Below are 27295 nucleotides of genomic sequence, written 5' to 3'. Positions count from 1 at the left end.
TGTGAAAACTGTGTTTAACCTTTTGTCGCTCCATATAGATGCAATCTCAGATTGACAGGCCTTACTGCTGTGCTATACTTTTTACCAATCTTCTCTACAAAGCTATTGATTAAGGCCATTCCAACAGTACCCATTAACATGCTCCAAGACTGTAAATTTGCAGACAGCTATAAATTTCAACACTTCACAGGGTCAATCATGAAGTATATTAAGGAAGAATCAAAATAGTTTTTGTCCACACACTTGCTTAACCCTTCCAAGGACTCCAGCACGTTTGCAAGGCAAGACCTCTCTCTAGAGAAGCCAGAAAAACACACTCAGATTTCCCTCACACAATATTTTTGGAAAACTAAGCAGACACGGTGAAGAGAGTAGTCTTTACAGAAACAGAGACTGTAGGGAGGAGGAGGATATGATGAAGGCCTACAAGCAGCACAGAAAAACAGAAGGAGCACTGACTGTACATCATCTCTTCCAATAAAGGAATTAGGGAGAGCCAACGAAGCTAGCATATAACAGGCCCAAACAAGCAATAAAACAGTGATTCTTCACACAGCAGTATGCAACGAATGTTCAACATCCATAGGGGTTCAGAGGAAGGTTCATGAAAGAAAATGCCACAGAAGTCATGTCGGACTCTTCTTTCAAACAGAAATGGCAGAAGGCTTGAGGAAGCCTACAGAAGGAAACAAACAATATGCCATCTTTCCTACGATCCTCCTTAATGTATCCCTTTTGGGCAAGCATTCAGGATGGGATACTCAGCTAGACAGCACAGGACACAGGACTTCCACAGCTGTGCCATGCACAGCACCAAAATGTATATGGCAGCTCCCTTTTAATTACTTTTATCCTAAGACTTCAGAAAATTATTACCTCTTTGCTAGTGAAAGCTACTAGTGGTGTTAGTATTCACTGTAATAGTGACACCAGATTTTTCCCAAAATGAAAAAATTCTATACAGATAAATAGAAGGTGGTGGGTGGGGGGTGGAGGAAAAGGCTAAACACTAATACCGAATTGTGCTATCAATATACACCACAGATAAGTTCAAGCAATACTAGGAAATAGATCACAATGAATCATACAGCTGCTCTTCTGGGTTGTAATCTAGCTTGAGACATGAACAGTGAGTGGGAAATTACAAGAGAGAGTTAATTTAGAAATTGTACTTTCAGTTGACAATGAGTGAACTTCTATCAGGACTGCAGAAATAAGTCATGAGTGAATGGCAGCATACAATAAACTGAAATAAAAGTAATTTATGCTAAATGAAAAATTAATAGTATTTAATTCCAAAAGCTTCCCAGTTAAAACTCAACGTTGAGTTTTCTTTCTTTTTCATAACTCTTTTTCAGGGAATTCATCAAAAAAAAGAAAAAAAAAAGGAAAAAAAAAGAGGAGAGGGGGAAAGGAAACCTATTTCTTCTATTTTTTATGGCGGCTTCTTATTATGACGTAGCTGTAAGGCTTCAAATTAAAGGCAAAATTAAAATGTAATGCTATAGAAATTGAAAAATGAATTGTGCTGGCATGCCACATTTCTAGAGGGGAAAAAAAACAACCTGACAAGAACGACCACCAGAAGAGGACTGCTGATCAGAGACAGACGAAGGATGGAAAACAAGAAAATTGATGCACATCATTTTTTCCTGCTAACTTTGATGTACATTCTCTGCCTCCATCAAGGATTAAGCTCCATCTGACAAAGTAGCTTCACACAATACATCACTTGTGCTTTGGTTTTCTCTTTTAAGAATCATCTGCATCAGTCACTGACCAGCTATGTTTGGCAAAAACAATCTTTCTGTGCTTTAACAGATTTTGTTTGGCAAATTAAATACGTGAGATGGAAGCAGAGCATATCCATATGTTCTCAGCAGATAGACCTGGCACTCTAAGTTTCAACAGAAGATGTGATGTAAGCCAACATTCAGCAAATGTATGCTAAACACATTAAACTAGAGACCGCACCTGCCTGGGGCAGACAAGCCCAAATAGCTTCCTAGACAATACCACAAGATGTCTTCAGGGACACTGCTGACAACATCCTCCCTGACTTCACAGTAAAAACAATATCCTACTTGTGGAAAGATGCAACTCATTCATCCCCTGGGTATACTGCAGCATGAGCAAAGCAACATGAACCCATATTGTAGCTGTAATGAGGCTCTTATTTAATCAACATTTATTGCTCAAGTAGCACCTAGAAACTACTATAAACTCCAAACTGAAACAAGAAAACACCTCTTTGCCCAATATAGCAATACGTGCAAAGGTGTGCCTATTTGTCTGTTGGTTGCATTTAAAATAGCTGTAATTAAATGGGTTTAGAATGGCTCTCCACTGCCACAGAATCACTTCAGCAAGTATGACCCAGATCTTGTTATTCTTTTTCACCTTAAGTTTTTACCATTATATCTAAATTATTTCAAATCCATGCAGCCTGACACTGCATATTGTAGTAGACTACTGCAATGTCAGAAACATTTACACTTAATTGTTACTAAAAAGGTTTGTTCTTGAACTGATTCACTCAAACTCTTTTGACAGCCATTGTGTCCAGTGAACGTACCTTAGTGTTTGTCACTACCTAACAAAATCATTTTGCTGGTGAAGACATGACTGACAGTATCAGCAAATACAGAGCTTTTAGTACAGTAGAAAAGCAATGTGACTTTAAAGTCACGCACATGCATTAGAGGAGGCGAGCAAGATGAATAAATGGCTGTGGTGAGAAATGATTTAAAAGGTCTAAAAACACTGCCAGCTCTTTCCTACACCCTTGAAAATTCTCTTCTGTCTCTTTTTGCTGCTTGCAACTAATCTCCATGACTAATCAAAAGGTGTTGCTTAAACAGGGCATCAACAGAAGTTAGTTTATTACACCAGCATAGAGTGGCTCCATTAACTCCACTCAAGCAATGACTGTAGAAACGTTCCATATACATCAGGATAAACTAGTGTGTCCTACAGGCTATTCGTGACATAAAGCATCATTCTCACATACTGTGTCAAACCTCTTACAAGAAGTTTAAGAGTGCAGACTCTGTTCCATCCTGGGCTTGAAAGCTTCACTCCTCTTGGATGCTCAAAAGTCATTTCCCAATGCACATGGGTTCGAAGAATCACTAACCCTTTCTCCAGCAGGAAACAAAAGCAAGTGATAAAATCATAAATGGAGAAAACCAGATTATTCCAGTATTCCTTTTTCTCGCCCCACTAAGGCTTTTTCTTCATACTAAACACATTTTAAGATATGCTGGCCAATACATTTTAAATTATCCTCGAACAGGAATTTGCAACTTCTGCAGTCAAGGTAGATCTGTTTTTCTCTCCCTCTGAAAAATTAGTTTGTTCCATTGGTGCAAGTAGCAGCTTTGCCTAAGCACAGGAGGATTTTGGCAGGAATCAAAGCAGAGCCACTGAAAGCTGCAGTTGAGAAGGATATACAGACAAGACCTTTGTCTCTCCCTGTGTACAGTGCTGGGCTTTGTGAGGAATCAATCCACCTCACCATATGCCCTCTGTGCAGAGCACATGTGATGACTACCTCAGAAACAAACCAGTCATGGGCATATCACAGACTTCGTCTCTTCTGCAACTAGGTGGCAACAAGATCTGAGATAGAAGGGCAATTGCCATTTCATCTTCAGGCTGGTCCAACACCCTAACTCACTCTGTCAGTAAGGAGGCCACACGCAGACCTTAGAACATTCACTTCATTGAATCCCAGATGGCACAGAAAGATGCATAGTCGGTTATTGCCAATGCACTTTTATCCAAAACTGAGGTAAAGCACCACCGGAAACAAATTTGTCCCAGCCACTTAACATCTTGACAGGAGAAGGCAACCTGCACAGCTGCCTCTGCCCCAACGACTGCAATAGGATCTTTATAAGCTCAACAGCAGCAGCAGCTTCAGCTAGTACCATGGGCTGTAAATTGGGAAAAGATGTAGGGAGGAAACAACCTGGTCTGCTGCATTTGCTATGGAATTGCTGCAGAGGACTAGGGCAGAAAGGTGCAGGGAGATGGGAGATGAACAGCAGAAAGTGGCACAACTACGATCAGCAGAGGTCATCTGTCAGAAATCTGACTTGTACTTCGTGAGACCCCCGCGCTATTCCTCACTGGACTTGCTGCAGACCCCACTTACAGAGAGGTGTATTTCCTCGCACCCATTAAACAGCTCCAAAGAGAAGCCTGAAAGATATCTCATTTCTGCTACTAACAGATACAGATGTTTTCACTAAATCAGTGCAACCACAAAGGAATACGTTTCCCAGAATTTTCCAACTCACATAACCATGCTGAATTTGCTGGGTAGTTTCTAATACTGCTATTCTAGCACACTCATTTTACAGGAGAACTTCTACTCAAAACATGCCTTTAAAACACTTCACCATTTTGCTTACCAAAGTACAATAGCACTGAACATAAAACAGTCTTCATGCTAGCTATGGTGTCATCCACAAGATTTCAGGAACCAGATTTGTTTTTTTTTTTTAATGGAAAAAATTTAATTTTGTTTTATTGTTCATGTGAAATACATATTACAGCTTAATTCATAGCAGGAATATGGAATCATTTAAGTCCCCTGAGACAAAAACTCCGGAAGATGGGGAAATTACAGAATTAGGACACAATCTGTAAGTCACATATGGCTGAAGACCACCTCTCTAGTGCCATTCTTCCCATCATCCATCCTACTTCTCTCTCCAGCATCCCTGATCCCCTTTCTTTCTCACCTCCACCAGACTACTATCCCCTTGCCGGAAAACCTTCCGGGTCCTATTCACAGCAAAAGTGGTGACAGAGAGCCAAAACAGAGGTGATGAGGGGCCCCATCGAGTGCCCTGACTGTGTCATCTTCTGGGAGTCACACCAGTGCACCAGAGAAACACTGCAAACCGCAGCCTGGACAAGCTCTGTTGTGGACCAACACACACCATTCCCGAGGCACTAGCGAGCAGCCTGGCAGCAAATGACACCATGCAAGGAACAGGTTTTGAGAAATACACAATATAGGTGCCATTTAGGAGGAACCAGTGTTGCAGGGCTCTATTTGGAACCACAGACTTCATGAATACAAGAAGGCACTTTAATGACTTATGGGATGTTGGACAAGAAGCAGTGTATGCCACAAAACATAGAGGACAGTGACAAATATGGTGCGGTGTAGGATGGAGGCTTACACAGCCAGCATGTTAATATACGGTCCTACAAGGTATAGGTGAGAATTCTATTTGCCTCTGTAGGTATTGGGCCAGGGGGAGGGAGAAGATGGGACATAGATGTAGAAGGTCGCTACACTGTTAGTACTTGACCTAGCAATGAAATCCCTCCAGCAAGACACTGCTGTCTCCATATCCCAATATAAAACATTCAAAACTCACCCAGTGCATATACTGCCTAAGCGTTCAAAACTGGCTTATGCTGTGTCACATCAGTGCCCCAGGTTGCTGGTCAGACTGGTCTTCTGGGTCCCAGGTGTTATTACCATCAGTCATTTTCTATAATATTGCTTAAAGTGAAGCAACTTTTCACTTCTTACTGAGGAGTATGTCTTTTGGCAGGTTTCACCCCATCCCTCATCTCCTTGCTCCAGTTTTCCAAGCAGCAGACATATGAAGTTAAGCTTGCCAACAGGCAGCTCCCCATCACTGTACTTCACTAGCTCACCTAACTTCATTATTACTATAAGGTAATTCACAGCCAAATTTAAAAACAATTTGCACAGCAGCATGAGACATGGGAGCACCCCTGGACAACTTAATGAGCCATTCCCCTTATAAAGTCTTGTAATTTCCATTGTAATGTTAATGCATTCAGAGTAACACACAGTTTACATCAGCTCCATTGCAATGATGAAACTGCAGGGTGTCAAAAATTCAAAGCTGTCTGAACAAGGAAATGTTTCTGCTTCAGAGAGTTAATCTCAGTAAAATATAGCCACCTGTATTATCTTTTGCCTACTGAGACTTCAAAGCAATGTTTCTTCAGTTCATTATTCTGATAGATTTACCAATTCTCTGATTATACGTAAAAATACCAGTTTTCCTCATGCTGAGTTTTTTCTATGTTACTATCCATTCTTTATTTTTTAAATAAAGTGGTAAACTAGCCATTTAACAGCCCTACTTCTACAAGAGTATAAAAGCAGACAATCTCCCCTTAAGGCTTTGAGTTCTGTATTTGCAAAACAGATGCACGAAGGGATGAAAATCCTATAAATGGTTTGCGTTCTTAATGCCTGACACAATTTAGTCCTTGGGGAGCGTGCGCTACTTGTGTACGTGTGTGTATGTGGGAGATTGCATGCAATCTTTTACAATGGGGCCCTGAACCTGTAACATTACTTTAAGCACCAAAAATAACCCACGGTCCTGCTGCTGTATTAAGAGCAGTGATCAAAATGTCACCTATTAAACTTTTGCATCACTATGATACAGTTGCTCTTCCTCACTTTTCTTGGTTGCTCTTTTTATAAATCAATAAACCCACAGATACTCCTTGCACACTTATGTTGATCCAGATCATATCGCAGTAGACCCTGCTTTAGCTACCCGAAGTATATAATCAGAAGGATATGGCTGTTTAGTTGGACAACAACAACAACAGGAGATACTTGTTAACAATAAAATCATACAGAAAAAACTCTGCAATGTAATGTCCCTAGCCTTGGTTATGAAGACACACTAGAGAAATTGCAAGAGCAGAAGAGGGATGACTGCACTTATTCTTAATATAGTAGTTAATCATGAAGAATTAACTCAATCCAGAAGTCTCTGAAACAGGCTAGAAAAATGGATGCAAATACTGTCTTAAAATCAGTGGGTGCAATCATTTTTGCACCTGTTTATATCAAATATGATCCCATCCCCAATTTCTATTTCCAGGGTCATTTACACATTCATTTCTTACTTTTCCTCTATTTACCTTTCAAATTGCACTAAATTTTAAAAACCTCAAGCATCCTGTTGGTGCTCAGAGGTTTTATGCTGCCCACTACCAGCTATTACAGATTTCAGTTTTTTGAAAATCAGTACAAAGAGTAGAAATAATGAGAAGTAACAAATGCAAAGTTTCATGTGAAACTGAGTGATTTATGTCACCAACTTGAAGAGAAGAAAGAGGTAGAAAGAAGAACTAAGTTATATTTCATAAGCACTGTAAAATTCTCAAAGCTTTGCTGGTCCTTGAAATCCAAATTTGGAAGAAGCCTAGCCACTTTTTTCTAACAAATACCTATCTTGTCTTCAACATAACTTTTCACTGGAAAACTGAAATATGATGTGCTCTCCTCTTCTCCTGATCTTTTAAAGGAGTTATAATTACCGTAATCACAGAATGGACTTACTAGAGCCATTAATTCAAGACATGCAAAAGGTTACAGAATTCCTCTAAAAAATTACCTCTTTTTTTTCCCCTCTCTCCCTTCTCCCTTTCCCATCTTTAAAAGTTGCACCATTTTTGTAAAAGTGCTACTGATGGGTATAAAGGCTGTATGAAACCGAAAAGCACGGAAACCTAGAAGCAGTTTGCCTATTACAAAAAAAAAAAAAAAGATATTACATTCAATCCAGAAATATCAGAAGTTTCATTTATTCATACATTTATTAGTTTGTTTTGACCAAATTAAAGCTGCCTGAACAGCCTCTCTCCCGAATGCATACTTTATCTCAAATATTACAGAGCCTTATTTCCAAACCACCTAAAGAGAGCAAATAACCTCTTCAAGCTAGAGCTTATTTCCACAGCTTGGACTTCTGCAAGCTGAGGTGCTGCATGGTTAATATGGCATAGCAATCTCCAGTTAGTGATCAAATTTTCAAACTTCCAAATCATGCAAAATTGCTCACCGTGCCCAAGAACGTAGTTGGAAACGTAAATTCAGTAGTACTCAGTGTGCTACTTTGTAAGGAGAGAAAGAACATGCAACCAGGTTGATCTTCTTCAACCCCTGAAATACTCCTGTTTGTTAATTACACAGTGATAGCCTTTTAAGATGGTGATTTATGGACGCCTGTTTGATCACTGTTCATCTTTGTTCTTCACTTACAGGCACTGTAGTGACCTTATTTACACCCAAGTTAATCATTAGGTCTTACAGAGAGTGAGGAAAAGCAGGGGAGGGCAAAGGGTGGAGAGAGAGAGGGAAAGGGGGGTGATTTTATAAGTTATTAAAACAGCAGCAAAGAAGCAGTATCTCACACAAATTCTCTCATTCTGAAGACTTGGCTTCACATCCCCAATCAAGAAACTGCTACCGAGAGGATGGCACCAGCCACGTGCTCTCTACCAAAGCCTCCAGAAAAACCCACCAACTCCAGCAGTGCCCTCTCCACTAGTAATGGAGACCCCTCAGCAGAAAGCTGTGAGGCACCAAGTCATTTCCAATCTATCACCACAAAGGCTACCAGGAGCTCCTGTCTTCTGCTTAGCATTACCTAGAGAAGAATGAGGGCTCCCCACCCGAAGTCTAATGCTCTCTCCCCCCCCCAACATTTTTAATTATAACAGATATAAAACTGTCATCAACATCTTGGTCTGCAAACACTAAACTTCAACTACTGTTTCCCCTTTCATGCACACATGCTAATCCTGCTGAAAGATGCTGGAATGAAAGCCACAGAAACTAAAAACATGCATTTACCTGCGGACCAGAGCTGACAGCACCAATTTACACCCTCTTCCTAGAAGGAGAGCTGGTGGGGCCTGGGGGGCTTTGAGACAGAGGGGAGAGACCAGACCCCTGCCCAGTCTCACTCTACCTCCATGCTAAAACCTCCAGCAAGGGAAGTCTTTAGCACAGCAAAACTCCCCGGCAAAGCAAGAACCCAACTTAAAAACCAACCAACCCGTTCCACTCAGACAAAATCTAAACATCAGCCCACTTTAACCAGAGCTGGACTTCCATCAGCCCTCACATCCAATCACCAAACCTGTGCCCATCTGCTTTACTGTTGTTATCAACTTCTTTACAATAGCAGAGATAAATCTCTTCCAAAGGAATAAAATGGAAGCAAGTATAAGCACAGAACTCAATCATATGCAATATGATTATTAATCACAGCAATTACAGAGTACAGACAACACAAAAGCATTGTCCCCCTTGAAGCATTCTCAACTAAGTTGGCTGCCTGTGTGGTTTGTCAACTTTAATAGTTTAGGCCATTTCCACAGGGATAACAGCTCAACATCTTTGCAGTAAGTGTAATTTTCATACTCCTTATCAAGTGGGGAAAAACAAATAAATAAATAAAGGCCTTTGCTGGCCCTAAAAACAAGTACTATCCTTCAACAAACAGGTCAAGCACAAAGACATTTCATCTTCTAAAAGCAGTTACAGTATATCCTACATTACTTGTTTGTGTCTCTAGCACATGAAGACATAAAGCCTGCGTGCCCGACAACTTTATGTGGTTAATATGGCTCAACAACCCCCCGCCCTGGGGCCTTCATCTCAAACATGCAATTAAGACCTTGCCTTTTAAAAGTTTCAAGGTTTTTGTGGTTGAAGGAGTAGTTCATTAGTCACAAGAGGTCCTTTGCTTGAACTCTGATAATTAACACTCTGATGCCTGTTCCCACAGTGGAAACAAGAAGAAACATTACAAAACTGCCTGCCTCTTGGCTCCCAAGAAGAAATGGGGTGATCCCTTTAATTTGGTTTGGCTGCCTTCTCACACCACCATGTGGAACTGTTTTGGCTGATTGCAGCAAGGTCCATTACTCACATCTGCCTCTCCTTTGTGTATGCACCCTTGCGAACACTGTGATTAGTGTCACACCCATGATCTAGTCAAGGAGCAGTTTGCTGTAAGGCAACAGCTGATGCAGTTGCCAGATAGTCAGCCTTTTAGATGACAACCTCCTACACTATTACAAAACATTTATGCCTAGCACCTTACAGTCACTAGGGAGGTGTAAATACAGGCACATGAGAATCACTGGCCATCAGCACCTGCTAATCACATTAATATGTCACAGCAAGCTGAATGACATTAACAAAAAAATGCTGATGGGGCATACCTCCTCTTTCCATCACGACAGATCCCATGGGGTCACTAACGAATTCTCCTAGGTGATGCTGTCATTACTTGGATGCATATATTACTTCATGTTTAAAATCCCCACAGCATTTTCATCAGGAATTCTAGATTCTTAAAAGTTATTGTTCACATTGTTTTAAATAGCACATCAGAGTACCCTTCGTGAGCCAGGACACACATGGATCCTCAAGACCAGAAAACAGAAATCTCAACCCCTGTCCAAAGGGAGCTTGAAACAGAAAGGAACATAAGAGGAGGAATGGCACTCTATCCCCTGGGACAGGTGACCATTTCACTGAACCAGACATCACCTTTCACCTGCAAAAGGCTCAGAAGCTTGATGCCATCACAGCTCACAGCGTTGAGGAGAGCTTCACAGCAACATGAAAAGGATTACAAAGCTTAAAAGGTGTTCATGTAAAGCCATTGGGTTCCCAGCAACAGATGAGGGAAGATGTGCAGAGCAAGACCAGGAGAAGGCCTGACCACAAAGAAGTCTGAGACCAAATTCAGCCAGCACACAATTGAAGCAATACAGGTGGCTGCAAAGAGGGGGGAAGAAAAAACTGACACAGTTAGCTCACACAGCTGGACAAGAGGAAAAACCAAAAACCAAAACACACCACACACAAATACTTTGCAGCAGTAAAACACGCTGACAGTGTTGTCCCAGTGACAGGAGAGACCTGCCTGGAGGCATCAGATACAAACAGGCATTTTAAAGCATATTGCTGAAGCAGCTCAGCTTTCTTTGAACAGGTTGTGTCAAAAACCAAGGTTTATTAACTGAGCAGTCAACCACCAAATCTCTCAGTTTTTACCCATACTTTTGCAATTGCTTTAAACATCTAAAGCAATTGCTTCAGTTAGGTGCCTGACACATTTTCATTGTTCCACATCATCTTACATCCCTAGTTAGGTGTGCAGTGATGATGCTAACTTCCTAAAATAGCAGAGACCTGAACAGAGTTCAAGTGCAACACCCCAACCATCAGAAAGCCAAAGGCATAAGATCAGCGGTGGCAAAGCTGACTGAGGGCTCTGAATCATACACATCCAAAATACCACCAACCTGACCAGGAGCCTAACCTCCTTCCAAGATGTAAAGTGGAGCGAGGAGGGCAGGAAAGAGCCTTACATCTATCTCAGCCACCCCATCTGACATCCTTACACAATATGTTTTATGATTGTGAAGAGGCAAAAGCATGAGCAGATATTCCACCTTCTTTGTAGGGTGGTGACAGGGTATTTCTGACCTTCTGCTGAAGCTCCGAACAAGTCTTGATACTCCTGAGGCACAGCAAAGCACCATCAGATATTTGTAGGGAAGTCAGTCAATTCAATTGATGGCTATCTGCTTCTTCCTTACCACATTTCAGCTAAACTGGGTTTGGAGGGGTTTTTTTTTTTTGAAAGATCTGTTACAGAATACATCTTTATTGGTGGAGCTTCCAGGGAATGCATAATTCCTAGATGCCAGAAGCATCTCTAGGGAGGGCCCTTGCATATACGGCTAGCAAAGCTGCTAGGGAGCTGCTGCAGGCAGAATGAAAATATTTTAAATCTTCCTAGAAAACTAGTCTTTAAAAGTTAACAGATTCTGAGAACACCCAATGACAGGGAGGAATATTCAAGAACAGAATACAATTCAGTAAATCCACAGGAGATAATTAAGTTTCCAACTATCATTGCAACACACTCTTAACTCTTGGAAAATTGAGGATAATACTGGACAATAAAATTACATGCATTATGCTCAATAACACATGGGTCAGAAACCACACAATCTATTCAGTATTCTGCAGCAGTCAAGCCATGCGGATTTGAGAAAAACCTGCAAGAGTACATACAAGCTGACAATCTGAGAAATTAGTATTTCTGTGAATGACAGCCCAATGAAAGTCTCCAAGTGTGCACAGCACAGGACTGGCTCTCCTAGGAGCTGGGGTTCCTCTCCAAATATACGACCCTGAGAAGCCAGTACTAACCTTACTACACTAAAAGCTGACATACAGTGTTGCTAATGGTACTATGGCCACATCTTTGTGTTCGATTGTCAATTGCCTTGTTTCAAGAAACAACTGATTTCCCAGAATGGATAGCACCATAAGATTGGAGGGTTTCTGCTGTAAAAAGGATCCAAAGTAGTCCCGGAAGGCTGCCTCAAGTGTTTCTAATTGTATCACAAAGATCTAAAAAGTATCAGCTATCCCCAATTCAATTATACTTGTTACATTATACCTTTTCATGCAATAAGGTGTGGTGCTGCTAATCTGTCTATAGAGCTTTACAAGACAGCCCCCTAATTCAAGACACTGTTCTGAAGCTAAAGAAAGGACAGAAGAGGTGGGTTATAATCACACTTGCATCTGTTATTACCCTCACGTGCAATATTTTAAGAACTGTGGGTTAAAATATACCAAATTTTTCACCAGATGCTGAATAGCACAAGATGTAATTACAGCTCTCCCACATACAGATCACACCAATTGACAAGAGTCAACAACTCTTTTGTGCATCAGATGCCTCTTGACTGGTAGTATTCCAACAATGTTAAATGCAGCCATGCTCTACTTTCTTAAGCAAGCACACAGGTATTTTTAAATGAGCATGCCCCCTGGTTTGTCATTATGACTTCCTGCACCCCAGCAGTTCTCAGGTGACCAATGGAGAAAGGAGGATCTAGTCAGTACAACACAGTCCACAATTTTTCTTCCTCTGCTGCAGACATCATGGGACAGAACCGGTAAGAGACTGACGTTTAACTCCCCCGATATTCAATAGGGATCTACTCAGTACTCAATGGAGCCCAGAGCATGATTCAACTCGCCCCGAAACAGACACCGAGCACAAGATCTTCTGAGCCACTCTCTAGGCTTCAGTGACTATAACAGGAGCATACACGTCTAAATTAATCATGTCTTAATCCTGACTTGAATGCCACCCACTGTATGACCAGAGGCAAATCACTTACTTTCACCATATGCTCCACAACGCAGAGCCATGAATGGATACCTGAAGTTGCCCAGACAGACATTTCAGTTTATAAGCAATGTAACTACATTAGCGGGTGAAAATTATAGAACCACAGAATGGTTAGGGTTGGAAAATAGCCAAGACAATCTTGCTAATGCTGTTTCTACTACATAAATAACCTACTTCAGAGGTTAGTTGGACCTGCACTGTGTAAGGTAGGCACACCTCCAATTTGTCGCAATGTTAACTCCCTATCTTTAAAATGAAAACAACAGCAAATTCCTGCTGAGAAGGGTGCTGAAAGAATCAAGACTGCAAAGCACCAGGGACACTATAATAACGATGCATTAAGGTTAAATCTACGTACAAATTGCATACGGCACCAAAAGAACATTTCAACAGCCTCTGTAGCCTTTGTTTCTCAAGGCTCTACTCCAGTCATCTTCTCTTGATACTTTTAAAACCTGAATTAAAGGTCCACAACTAGGCAGAATCGCACTGGCCAGCATCAGTCTGGTACACATACCCTAATAAAGCAAAACTTTTAAGAAGCTATGATAACTATCATAAAAGCAACCATAAAAAACAGATCCTCCACTGCCAGCAAGTACCTGCTATGGGAGCACAGCATCCATCTCAGTCCATTTTAATGCTCCAGCTTTGCACTGCTGCATCAAACCCACCCTCCCAAATAAGCAGTGAATCCCATCCTCAGTCAAATGACAACATTAGGTGTTTCTCCAACATTATTGTTAAATCCTAATCATAACTGAGGGCAAACCATGTTCTTAACTTTATTTTTTTCTTAATAAATGCAGTGATGTCTAACACATGTTATTCTAAGATACAACCAAAAAGAGCAAGAAAGAAAAATGTTATTGGAAGTTTGATTTCCAAGTTCTTGTTTTGATCACATACAGATTTATTTATCTAGTGTTATTGTCTGAAATAGTGCGAACTATGTACGGTTAGAGAAAAGATGGATTGTTTTTAAATACAAGAAAATCTGGTGCTTGTATGTTTACACAAGGATTATATTTCACAAGGTGTATAATATTACATCCTCTGGTGAGTGCTGCCTACATCCAAATACTACATGGAATGCTACAAATTTTAAAGGGAAAAAAAAAAAAAGGCACACAGAATTTACAGCGTATTTATCTTTTGTCTCCTTTTTCTTCCAAAGTTTCCGTTACAGCTTGCACTAGGAATGCCAACAATTACTGAGATTCATGTTTTGCCATAATCCTTTTAAAATTCTGTTTGATGAAGCTAACAAAATACTAACATCAAGACTCTTACACCTTGCGAAGGGTGGGAGGATGGAGCAGTGAATATACATCACCACTAGAACTATTCAGGGGGGAAAAGAAAGAAATTAAAACCACACACACACACACCCCCCCCCCAAAAAAGACCAAAACAAAACAAACAAAAATTAAAAAAAAAAACCAACCAAAAAAAAGCAAACCAACCAACACACCCCACACCAAAACCACTCATGTCAGAGTAGGTATCTGTATTTGACTAGGTTCCCACTTTTCCTCTACAACACTCTTTCCAGGCACAGCTCCATCCCCTGGTCCCTGCATATGTTTTTCAGTTCACATTCTTCAGGCATGTCTGAACTTGTTCTTATAGCCCTCCTCCCTCAGGGAAAGTCCTACACAGTAGGGAGGGGAAAAGAAAAAATGAAGTTCTTCATCCCTTATTGTTCCCTTCTCCTTCCCTGACCCCATCACCAACCACACATCTCCTCAGCAGTGCAGTGCCGATACCTGCTCAGGTACAGCCTTCTGCCTCCTGCCGCAGTGGGATAGCAGCCAACTCCAAATTAAATTCTCAAGGCACTGGAGTTACGATATTGCTGTCCCAATGAAACAGATGAATGGTAGATTTTCCTTCTTCTATTCGCATGTCCGCCTCTCACCAAAGGGTTGCCTTTGGCCACCGCAGCAAGGACACAGGTCTTTCACAATGCTAGTTCAGGAGGAAGAAAAAAGTACTGCAAAGACCTGTAGCTCAGAACAAAGCATCTTCAGAACAAGCAACAGCAGTAGTATCACAACTGAAGGCAGAAATCCTCTCTTATTAGATAAGGGTGTTTTACAAGCTATAAAACCCAACAGAAGCCCTTAACCAGTCTGCCCCACTGGCCCACTAGACTTGCTAATATATCCATAGGAGGTAATACTTTGAGCCCTTCCATTCTGTTCTGGCTAGGAAAGCATCTGTACCAGATAGATATCTTTTATTTAATGACAAAATGGGCATATTGTAGAGCTTTTCATAAAGCATTCACCCAGCAAGCTTCATTCCAGTAATACAAGACTCTGAGATAAGGAAAGATATTAATGATAAAAGGATGGCAACCTAAGCAACATTCATTTTGCAAACACAAGACAGAGACATCAGGATCATTAGCCTAGAAGCGTGTACCAACGCTTGCTTTAGCAGAAGCCTTAGCCCTTGATAAGCACCAATTAAGTTTTAAATGGAGTTCTTTCCTTTGATCAAGGAGCAAGATAAGATCATATTTATGCCGCAGAGCTTTGATTGCAACAGCACACCAGACACTTTGCTTACCTACGCTTAACTACCAGTATAAGGAACAGTCAAAAAAACTAGAGAGATTTGTCATTACAGTGACAAAGAACAGTCTTCATGTTAAAGGGTATTGAAGAAGCACGTACAACAAACTATATTAACTCGGCACTGATGCAATATTATAACATAATTCGGCCAGATACTGAATGCATGTCTGTAGACCAGAGTTACAGAAGTCAGTGATCTGATCTCACCAAATCAAACACAGATGCTTGGGTTTGCCCAGCATGTGTGACGTTTGATAAAAATCAGCTACATTTCATAATATCATAAATATCTATTTTAATAGGAAATAAATGTTTAAATCCAAGTGAAACAGATCAGCCTGATTCACTGGACCTCCCGCAGATCCTCCAAGCTGTGAAATGTTATTGCTTGTACCCTGAAAAGATGGGGACAGGCATATGGAAACTCACAGGCTATTTCCTTGTGCAAAGGAAGCTTGGCCCAGAGATCTGAATAATAGTCTCAGAATACAAAGTCATCTCACACTGGTGAGGAGAGCCCAAATGACAAAAGAACTGTCTACCCTGCCTAACATCAGACAGCAATCCACAGTCAGACAGCATTTTTATTTTAATTTCTTATCTCTTACTGCAGCCCTGTGGACAAACACACTAAAATCCATGAGCAATCCTGCAACCACAATAAGCTGCGTCCTGAAGAACTACCATAAACACGCAAGAGGTTGCTATAGAGGCCCCAGCTGCATTAACTCCTGTTCCCCCTTCCTTTCCTTTCCCCAGGTTTGCTTTGAAAACATCGGTACCTCACTACCTCCTCCATTTGACAGTGCTTACATATATGGGGTATGTGCAGGATAGAGAGAGGAGACACTATGGAAACACCACCCCTCTAGGGAGGCGAGACCTGACTGATGTTATTAGGAAACTCTAAGGTACAAATCAACTGTTATGGAAAAAATGTGACAGTAAAAAACTTTTCCCATTAAATTCACAGAAGCATTGTTTAGACTTACTAACACACCTTCTGTGTGATGCTTGCCTGTAAGTGAAAATCCTGTCCTGAGATGCAGCAAACAAAAAAACTGAGTAGTCTCACCACCTCTCCTGCAAACCCTAACTATCACCAGTGGTCCTCTGTCTGACATGCCCGGAAGGAGCTCATCTGTTAGACCATGATTTACACCAGGCAATCCAGAAGTTTAGATTCAAAAAAATCAAAAGGAGAGAACAAACACCACCCAAAAAACCCCACATACTTTTGAATACTTGCTAACAGGCTGGATGCACGCATCGCTCATAACTGAAACTCACCTAGTAGCATGTGTTGGATAACAGCCTTTTGTCAGGGTCTTTTCCTTAAGAAAACAAAACATCATGACAAATTTCAACATGCGTTTTACCCGGTGCCCTGTACTTTGTCTTCCCTTAACTCTTGCAGTGAGGTAGACAATGTACAGAGAGAGGCATGATCCTCAGCCAAGAGGATTTACATGTTGAAAAGATGGGCTCCCACGCAGAAGTGCAAGGAATGAATCTATAACAAGAGCTATGAGAATCTGACACATGTATACAACATTTCATCGAAAGTGAGTTTTTTCCTACAGAAGTCTCCAACAACAGATACAAATGACTTCCTGTCATTCAAGGAAGGAAAACCCAATGGCCAACCTCTGCACCCTCTACTGAGCAGTTAGAAGAAATTACTTCTAATAAGTATACCACTTTACATGTCTAGTTGGGTAATGCCAAGCAATAATACTTGCTCTTAACACTACAACCAATGTACAGGTACTACCTAAATACACCTTGTATACCTAAAATTCATATTCAGAGTTTCACTGCATTCCTCTACAAAGGTTACAACCAACTTTCCACTAACACCCATTGTGATTCTAGCATTTAAAAATGTTGCTTTTCCAGACATTATGTTGACAGCATTCAACTCCTAGACTTTCTGATGTTTGCTTAAAATAGTTTGAACAGCAACTTAATGGCAAATAAACAAAGCTGACTGTGAACATGAAAAGATCAGGGGCAAGAAAAAAAAACACAGAACTCACAAGCAGCTCAAGAAAGTGCAACACAGCAAAAAACATGAAAACGTGATCTAAACGCATGAACACAGAGGCAAACTTTGGTTTATTTTTTTCATACACATTCACTGATCTTAGCAACAATGAATAATTTTAAGACTGCAGTAACACAAACTCGTTGTGCAACTTTTTACTTTGTTTCAGCCCACAACTAAATATAAATAGATCTATTTAGTATATTCAGGTTTTGCTAGTAAATCATTATGGGATAGCTATATTCAGAATTTCAGCTGAGGTCTGCAAAGACTGATTATTCAATGTCACTTTCTGATCTATTTAACGAATACTCTATACAAGTATTTTTAGGTATCCAAGTAAATAGAGGACAGAGATTCTTCTGCAGCCCCAGCTATGGGCAGCTTTCTACTCTTCTTCACTGAAATCAAAGTACTCTGCCTTAAAAAAATAACCAGAGGGTTCTTAGTGTTAGATTTTCCCAAATAATTGGAACAAAACATCATTCATTTGAGAGTACCTAAAAAGAAAAGGCTAAAAAATAACTCCAGTGCTACGCATTACCCATCATTAATCCTAAATTCCAGCTACAGTTTGCAGCTCCCAGCACACACTGTTAACATGACTGACCTTGTTGAAATCTCCCTGGGTAAGCAAGATCGCTCTAAAAAAAGGAACACCAGGCTCTCACAATTAATTGCTAACTATTAATAAATTAGCATATTTCCCTGTCTTCTCCCAAGCATCCCTATAAATAAATATAGTTGCCTGAAAGCTTCACCAGGAATGGAAATCGGAGTATTTCATGATATAATAGGCACAGGAGTAAGTAATATCCATGAACTACCGAGGAAGCAAATAACTGAACCTGGAGTGCACTAAAAAGGCCAAAGCAGATGCATGATCCCCAGCTAGCTGAGCCTACAGCTACAAAGGCCAAATTGTAATGGAGCCTCACAACAACAGACGCTTCTAACCACAAGCGCATCAAACTGTCTTTACCGTGCAAAATTTGGCTTGAAGTCACAACTCACATAAGTATGTGAGGCCTGAGGGGTGGGGGAAGAGACAGATCAGGCTATAGTAAACAAAGAGGAGGCACATCAATGTTCTCCAGTAAGACAGTGACAATTCTCACACAGGAGACTATCCCATACACAGCTTTCCTCCCCCTCACACCTTTTGAGGAATGACCTTAGCTGCAGGGTTTTCAGCGAGACCAGAAAAGGCTCCTCCACATCATCAGATCACTGTTCCCTTCAAACTGTTGCTATGCCAGTAAAATTAAGCCACTTTTGTGTTAGATATTTCTCCAAGTGCATGGCCCTACGGAACTAAACAGGTTCTTGCTTGCTTCTGCATCCAAGATAGCCCAGAAAACTGCTGCATTCAGCAAGGCCACAAATGAATACCAGCAGATGTCCTACAACTTCCATAGGCATACATCTGTCCCACAATTACCTGAATAACTCCAGGAATCCCTCTTGAGGGCCTCTGGGGGAATTCAGTTTCATGGGCTCATGAGGGAGTGCTATGAGATACAGGTGAGAATTTTGAGCCCTTAAGCATCTTCACCTGTGCTGGAGCAAGACCACAGGTTAACCATAGAACCACCAAAAAAAAAGTCCTATCAGTATAGTCAAGAAAACAGTTCAGGCTGCATCACTCACAGAGCATAAACTCCATGCCAACCGAGCCACAAGTCAAATCAATACAGCATCCTAGCCAAAGTACCATCTTTCCATGGATGCATATGGCTCCTAAACACTATTTCAATGTGTCATGCGATAAGAGAAACCTATAACTACACCATCACTTCTTCCAGACAGAAATCAAGGAGGTGCTTATAAAAATATCAGATACAGTTTTCAAAAACTGATGCTGTAGCTAAAAAGTTATTACATATTTGGCCAAAGCTTGAAATGCTTCATGTACACAGAAAACTGGTAGCAAGTAAAAGCACAGCTCTTCCTCAATAGCTTTGGTTTAGCTAGACCGACTCTCATTAGCTACATAGCCTGCTACTGTTGGTACGCAGCACTCTGCCAGAAAAAACACCCTTGTTCACAAAAAATAGCAGCATTCTAGTCTGAATTAGCAAGAGAAGACAAGCAATTGCATTTTGTACCAGCTGTTGTCGGTAACAATGAACAGAGCACTTTTTATTTAAAACCTGACTACAAAAATCTAAAAATATTCGCGTTCAGCTTACTACTTCTTGATAGGTTCTATTTGAAATTATAGAGAAATGGTATTTATAGTATTTACCTAGGAGCGAAAAGCTCAAAAATCACAAAACTCTTCAGGATAAGAGTTCAAAAAAGTTAGTCCAAAAGCTATGTTAGAAAAAAATAAAAAGCAAGTTCACCAAGAGTAAATAAGCCAACTCTCCAGCAGTTAGTGGCTTACTTTTGGACTTTGCTTTTAGGGGCTTGTTTCATGGAACAGGGGGGAGGTTTCATGCTTCTTGTGGCTAGGAAAAGTTATATATATATATATAAAAATCATTTTACAGTTGCTTGATTGTACAAAGATTTGTTGGGGGGGGGGGGGAAGTCCTGAAGAAATACTCTCAACTTTACATTGAACATTAAAATGGATTAGGTCAGACCACTTATTTCTGCCACTCTCTACATTTTTCCAAGATGTTTTTATTGTTGTACGATAATCATGAATCATTATCTGCAAAACCAATCTCCCCACTGAGAGCTGGCATCTTCCACCAGTTATTTATGCCATTCTTCTAGAATACATCTCCATGGCACCACAGCACTAACTACAGGCAGCAGATACCAGTAGCCAACTACTTTCTCCCAGAGCTTGGCCGGTTCAGTGAAGATCATGGTATCACCCTTCCTAGATGGCACGTGTAAGAAAACAAATGGCAGAAGCTCTCCTCCAATCACTTGTTTTATGCAATTAACCTTGAGAATTAAATATAATATTCATAAGATAAAATACAGAATGTTAGTTTTTGGTCAAACATAAAATCCAGTGATTGTGAACTACACAGCAAATAACTATTTCAGATTAAAAGTAAACTATGAAATATTGTGCTAACAAGGCTGTTAGCTAGCTATTAAAGTGTCAATTTTAACGCGCAGAGATGAAAGTATAACCATAAAGAAAAATTTTCCATGTCTCATTTCGTTATTACAGTCTTGTCATGCAGGGAGTGACATAAAATGATGCTGTGCACCAGAGGTCAAAAGCTTACCTAGAAACTGAAAAACAGCAGCAGAAACAAAAGTCACCAGCAGCCTTTAATTTATTCCTTTGCATTTCAAAGGACACGTGTTTGTATTAGTCAGAAGATCCACCTCCCAGCTACAGCCAGCCCTCAAATTATTCTGCATAACACTAATTGAGGGTCCAGCTAAAGAGTTACCTGTTCAAGGAACCTGCAAATAAAATAAATTATGCAAGAAAGCAAGCCAAGCATGCTGAAGTATAATAAAGCGTTTTAAAATGATTAGCAGGTTTAGTCTTTAATCTGGCAAGGTAACAAACTTTCAGTGCCCAAGAGAAAAAACATAATGAGGGAAAAGCATTATATAAATATTCTACATGCCACAGCAAAAAGCTTATTTCATTGGAACAATGCACTCCTGTTTAAACCAATACCAATCAGGGAAAAGAGATCTTTCTGGGGAAGTTATTTATATGTTAACGCATAACTTCACAGCACGTTTGTGTGGAATCCTCTTCTCACAAAGGCTGCTTGGACCGTCCCTCACTGGCACAGCCCCTTCATGCACATGTTCACGCTCAGGAGGGCTGGGAGTATCCATCTCACTCTGTATGAAAACATGAGCCTGCTTTCCAAATTTGCCTCGGTCTTGAGCCGAACTACTGCCAAGTGCTGACCACAGGCACGCAGTCTAATCAGCATTATGGTCCTGAGACAGAGGAGTAATGGCTGCTATAAGTAAGTGCCGCTTCTAATCCAGGGAAACTTTCACCTCTGAAAACATTCCTAACTTCACATCAACTTCAACTCCAGCAAAGCCTGTGAAAATACTTTATGTAACAAAAGGCAATCACACTAAAACACAGTCCTACGAGAAAACAGAAGTACCCTTCCTAAGCCATAAATCCCTCACCTAACTCATAGAGATTTCCCTCTCGATTTATTCCCTGTAGAGCGGGAACTGCAAGAGCAATATCCCAGTGTGCACTCAGAAAACACTCACAGGGTCCAACCGGAGTTGACAAACCTGAGGTTTAATCTGCCCTCAAAAAAACCCCGACGATACCCAACACTGCAGAGGTCTCCCACAGCAGGAAATGGGCACCTCACGAGCGCAGCCCGTGACCCAGCGCCTCCTTCGTCCCCACCTCCTCTCTCCCTCCAAAGTGCTTCCCGGAGCTGGGTGCACGCTTCCCAAGTGCTTTCTTCACGCATCAGTCCCGCTGAAGCTTTCCACACCTCTGTCAACATCGTGAACAAACCTCGAAGCAGAGTAGGAAGTTTTGATAGGCGGGAGAGGGAGAGGAAACAAGCATAGACATGAGAGATGAGGGGTGGGAGGGATGGACGGACAAACAGACAGATGAAGGGGCCACTATTCAACTCTCCGAGTGGGAACCCAACGTTTTAATCCTACCACCGTTAAACAGGATCAAGAGTCCTTGCTTAATTCAGCTAGTTCATACAGTTTTTGCTTAACTTACAACATAGAAAGTTTCTTCGACCAGCGAGTGTGTTTTGCTTGAAAAGCTAGAAGTCAGCTCACATGGACTAACTACCTGAAGGAGAAAGTTACTATCTCTGTGTGAGCATACTGCACAGCACAACAACTGTAGAAGGGGAGCCCTGGGGAGACCCCACTGTATATATACACATGCCCCGAGCCAGCCACCCTCACGCAGCCGGATGCAAAACTCACCTTCCCCTTTCCCCGTGTCCCAAAACCAAACCAAACCAAAACAAACAGGACGCGAAGTACGCACAAGTGCACTAGCAGGTAAGCAGACAAGTCAGGAGGGCGCGGTAAGCCGCCTCCTCCCATGCAGCGCGCCGAGGGTGTCCCACGGAGCCGGGACTGGGGCCGGCACCGCTGCCGCGCTGGCAAAGGCCCCGCCGGCCATGCGGCCGCCCCGCTGGGGAGCCCGGCTCCGTGGGGAGGAGCGGCGCCGGCCAGCGGGTCACCCCCCAGCACGACACCGGAAAGTTCCCGCTGAGCCAACCAGGCGCTCTCTTACCCTTAGTCCAGTCCACCACTTGCTTCGGGCTCCACTTGGTCACCGGCTCCATGGTGGGCTCAACCCCGCCGGCGCCAGCCCCCGCTGCGGACCGCAGCCGCGCTCCTCCGGACTCGGACTAGTCCCCTCTCACGCTCCCATCCCGGCAACGCCGCTCCGGGCCGCCCCTTCCCCGGCCTGGCTCCTCCCGCCGGCCGCGGCCGGGCCCGCCCCGCTGCCGCCCCGCCTCTAGGTGCTGTCCCGCGCCGGGCCCGGCGCAGACGCTACGGACGGTTCCGAGGCCTCTGAGAGGCAGAACCGCCCGTAAGGGCTGCACCCCGTCGGGCCCGGCCCTGTGCTTGGTAGCTGAGGTCACGCTACGGGACCCCTTAAGCGTGTCATGTCTGAAAGCCACCGCTCTTGGGACGATGTCTTGGGATACCAGCGAGGGACTCTTCATCCGGGGCTGTAGCGACAGGACAAGGGGTAATGGGTTCAAACTCAAACAGGGGAAGTTTAGGTTAGATATAAGGAAGAAGCTCTTTACAGTGAGGGTGGTGAAGCACTGGAACATGTTGCCTAAAGAAGTTGCGAATGCTCCATCCCTGGCAGTGGTAAAGGCCAGATTGGACAGGGCATTGGGCAACATGGTCTAGTGTGAGGTGTCCCTGCCTGTGGCAGGGGGGTTGGAACTAGATGATCTTGTCTTTTCCAACACTAAGTATTCTATGATTCTATGACATAGTGACACAAATCCCACTTATCTTTAAAGCAAGGTGCAGTTTTAGCTCTCCTAGGTGAGAAAGCCTGGAAAGTATAGAGAACCCAGGCAGAGAACAGGTGAAGAGAAACAGTAATTATTACCAGAAACAGGAATTGCTGCTAGTCATATCACCCCTACCATCATATTAGCATTGCTTAATTTGTATTCAGTGATTCACAGAATGGTTTGGCTTGGAAGGAACCTGAAATATCATCTGTTTCCACTCCCCCTGCCATGGGCAGGGACACTTTCCACTAGATCAGCCTGTGTTTGTGCTTGGGAGTGCCCCAACTTGGCCTTGTTGAACTTCATGAGGTTGACACTGGCCCACCTCTCAAGCCTGCCAAGGTCCCTCTGGATGGCATCCCTTCCCTCCAGCATGTTGACCACACCACACAGCTTGGTGTTGTCGGCCATGTCCAGTGATGATGCCACGGCGAGGAAAGGGACGGAGCGGTGGGCACACGGGAGTTTTCCCCTCTCTGTAGTTTGCATGGGGGTGACCCAGCAGGCAGAGAGGCAGCTCCCAAATGCTGGTGATCTGGGAGCCACCTGGCACCATGCCCCGGGAGTGGCGACCTGCCCAAGGGGTGGAGCAGCAGCCGGGCTCTTCACCCCGCTTCGGTGGCAGCCCTGGGTGAGTCACGGCCTCATGGCAATTTTAGCAGCAACTGTGGACTGCCTTCAACTGTGCTCATCCCAGTATTGGCATTTGGGGTTTTTATTTCTGAATCCTGTGCTTAAAAGCGTCCTTGGGTGTGGAGGCCATTTCACCATAACAGATTACTTCTGTTTTGCTGCTCTTGCTTGGGAGCTACGTTAAGCTGTCAGCTGTACCTCAGGCTCACTTTCCTTGGAGGAAATGTGTCGCTTGTGTCCTGGCCACCTTCTGAAGTCAATGTAAACCCCCAGTGAATGTCAGTCTCTACTCAGAGGTTTATTTTGGAGGTGCTGACCTCCAAAACCATGTGCCCAGCATACCAACCGCCACTATTCCTTGCTACTGAACACGTAACTTGGCCTACAACCACTTTTCCATTAATGAAGCAGCAAGGAGATGTGGAGAAACCCAGCACTTTTATTGTGTGCATCACTTAGGGGACCTGGTTCAGCAGCAAATTCCAGCCTGAAGCCCTTTTTTAACACGCACAAAGGTCTCGCTGTTCCTCTTCCTCGGTGAGGAAGAGCAGAGTGAACTCTGCTGTGACAGTAAGACTGTGAAATTTTAACTTGGCAATATTAGACAGCGAGTAAGCAGCTGGGATTTCAGGCTGTCCGATATCCCACTGTTCTCATCGTCTCCCGTCTCTATCCATCTGTTATCCCTAGTCATGCACTTGAAACATAGGCTCCTTGGGAGAGGGGCTGCCCGTCCTTTACATGGCTGTGCAGCGCCCAGCTGTGCAGAGACCAGCTTTCCCACCACGGCACAAACAGCTGCCTTCTTGCACATGCTGCTGCAGACCCCCGCCATGGAGCCAAGGAGCGACACTTCACATGTTCCAGTTTGGGGAATGAGTGGATAAAAAAAATGGTCTTTTTTCATGTGTACCTAAAAACAGTCATTTGTTCATTCTTCTTGTTACATGGTGGTTGAAGGTGTATTTTTAGTTCTCGATTATAAGGTCAACTCATTCTAGCTAATTTATCTATTTAGTTTTTAGTTTGTGAACTATTAAGCCTGCCAGTTAATAGGCAGTTTCTGCCTATTTGAAAGATTAAAATGCAGTTCACTACAGCTTTAACACTGGTGCAGCAACCAAAAGTTTCCTGATTGCTCGCTGAATCATGTGTCATTCACACCTAAAGAACAACAAAACAGCAGCTCTCCCCACTCCCAGAGGCCTGAGTAAACAGATGGGCCTTGCTATGTGCCCTGCTAATGGTTTCACAAGGGTTAATGCAACAGTGCTTCTGTCCTAACTACGCAGATGCTTCCCAGGGTTGCAGGCAGGAAAGCAAATGTCTCTCGCTGTTGGTGTTTGGAGCATTCATCTGCTGCCATCCTTCTCTGTCACACTTCTTGAGCCAGTCCCTCTGCCTGATTTGGGTAGGAAGAGCACCAAGTTTTGTGAGTAAGGCGTGCAGAGCTGGTCACTCACTAGCAGATTGCCGATCTGATAAATCCATTATTCATTCATAGGAGTTTTTGTAGTTTTCAAAATGACAAATCTATTTGCTCATTTTTCAAGCAGGACAACATTGCAGAGACTCTCTGTTCTTTTACTACGTGATGTCCCCCAGCACCAGCTGCTTTACAGCCTGCTCTGGACAGATGAAGTGGGGCTGACAGGGGAAGGCAGCACGTCTCCAGTATCTTTGAGACTCAATAGCCGTGTTGCTTGCCTGTGCTACTCTTTTCAAGCCCAGATCACAACTGTTCTTTTGAGTTGATTTTTCTCATGATTGCGTCATCTCATCTTTATTTGAGAAGAGATTAACTATTAGTCAAGTGGCATGATTCAATTAGAAGTTCTGTTTGTAGAATAAGGTATTTTTGTTCAAAAAATACTCACTGACAAATTAAAAAAAGAAAAAAAAAAAAAGCAGTCAACAAACAAAACACTCTGATTACCAGAGTGCCAAAGAATAAAAAAACCACTGCCCCTTTGCGTTTCTTCAGATGCTCTGTGTGTTAGTTTGAGTTTAGTGCCAGTATGGAATATTAGGAAAGACATCAGTTCTCTTTCCCTGCTTGCATACTGGTGTGGAGTTAGTTTCTGTGGCAAGGACCAGACTACCAGATCTCCAGAAGTGCACATTTTTTCATTTATTATAATTTTCCAGCAATAAAAGTGATTTGATTTGAGAAGGATTTTCAGACCAATTGTTCTCCCATTCCCCACTTTCATTGTTTTCTTTCTTTTTATTTCCCCTTGCAGACCACGTTTTCAAGTTTGCATGGTCAGCCTGGCAACACACAGTTCAGTGTGGACAAGGCTTATGGTTCCACAGTCATGGATGCAGTGCCTGCACTCTTCTGTATCATCCTACAGCAAAGACTTACAATATAGTCATAAACCCACAGCTGCACCCCTGCCAAGTTGGCAGAGGAAGATATACAGTGTTTGTCACCTTCAGGTTTCCATCCTGCAGTTGGTCAGCAGAAGGAGAGAAGATGGTTCTTTATAACAGAAAGTCCGCTGGAATAAATTATACTTTCTGAAGGGGAAAAAAACTGTATTTGAATCATTGAAAATGACTGGCACCATTTCATCAGGTATGTTGGCTCTGGTCTGGCTTAACACTGGATTTACCGTTTTATCTAAACACAGTCTGATCAACCCTGCCTCTTAGGCCTCAGTTTTCAATACCAAATCTGTGTGCTACCAGGCCACCCACTGGGATCTGAGCCATGCATGGCAGGTAGATGATCACATTCTTGACAAAGCAAGCAACATGTACAACAAGGGTTGTATTGCAGTTTTAAGTTGACATCAAGGTAACAGACAATTGTTGATATAACACACAAACCTGCTGGTATAGAGAGAACACACCAATATTCATCAAACAGTTTTGAGTTTAGCAAGTTTGGACCAGGTTACCACATCGTGTAGCTTCTTGTGTCCCCTGACCGCTGCGTCGCTGTCTGTCCGTTATCAGACTTACTGTCATCTGCCAGAGCTACAACAGCAGGTAGGTCCCTTCGCATAGTGCAGATTTGCACAGGCAGCAGCAGCCCTGCACAGCTGC

The 27295-nt window shown here is 42.5% G+C and overlaps 1 protein-coding gene across 1 annotated transcript in view; it reads right to left on the bottom strand.

Moving 5' to 3' along the window:
* CNKSR3 (CNKSR family member 3) overlaps positions 1 to 22993 on the bottom strand; it is a 58021-nt gene extending 35028 nt beyond the window's left edge. Inside the window, exon 1 of the mRNA XM_030499421.1 lies at positions 22861 to 22993. Coding sequence (XP_030355281.1) covers positions 22861 to 22912 — 52 coding nt within the window. The 5' untranslated portion in view covers positions 22913 to 22993. The remainder of the gene's footprint in view (positions 1 to 22860) is intronic.
* Positions 22994 to 27295: the final 4302 nt, after the last annotated feature.

This window comes from Strigops habroptila, chromosome 10 (genome assembly GCF_004027225.2).
Source record: "Strigops habroptila isolate Jane chromosome 10, bStrHab1.2.pri, whole genome shotgun sequence".
In the NCBI taxonomy this organism is placed as follows: domain Eukaryota; kingdom Metazoa; phylum Chordata; class Aves; order Psittaciformes; family Psittacidae; genus Strigops; species Strigops habroptila.
The sequence above is the reverse complement of the archived record's forward strand: the minus strand, read 5'-3'. Positions and strand labels throughout refer to the sequence as shown.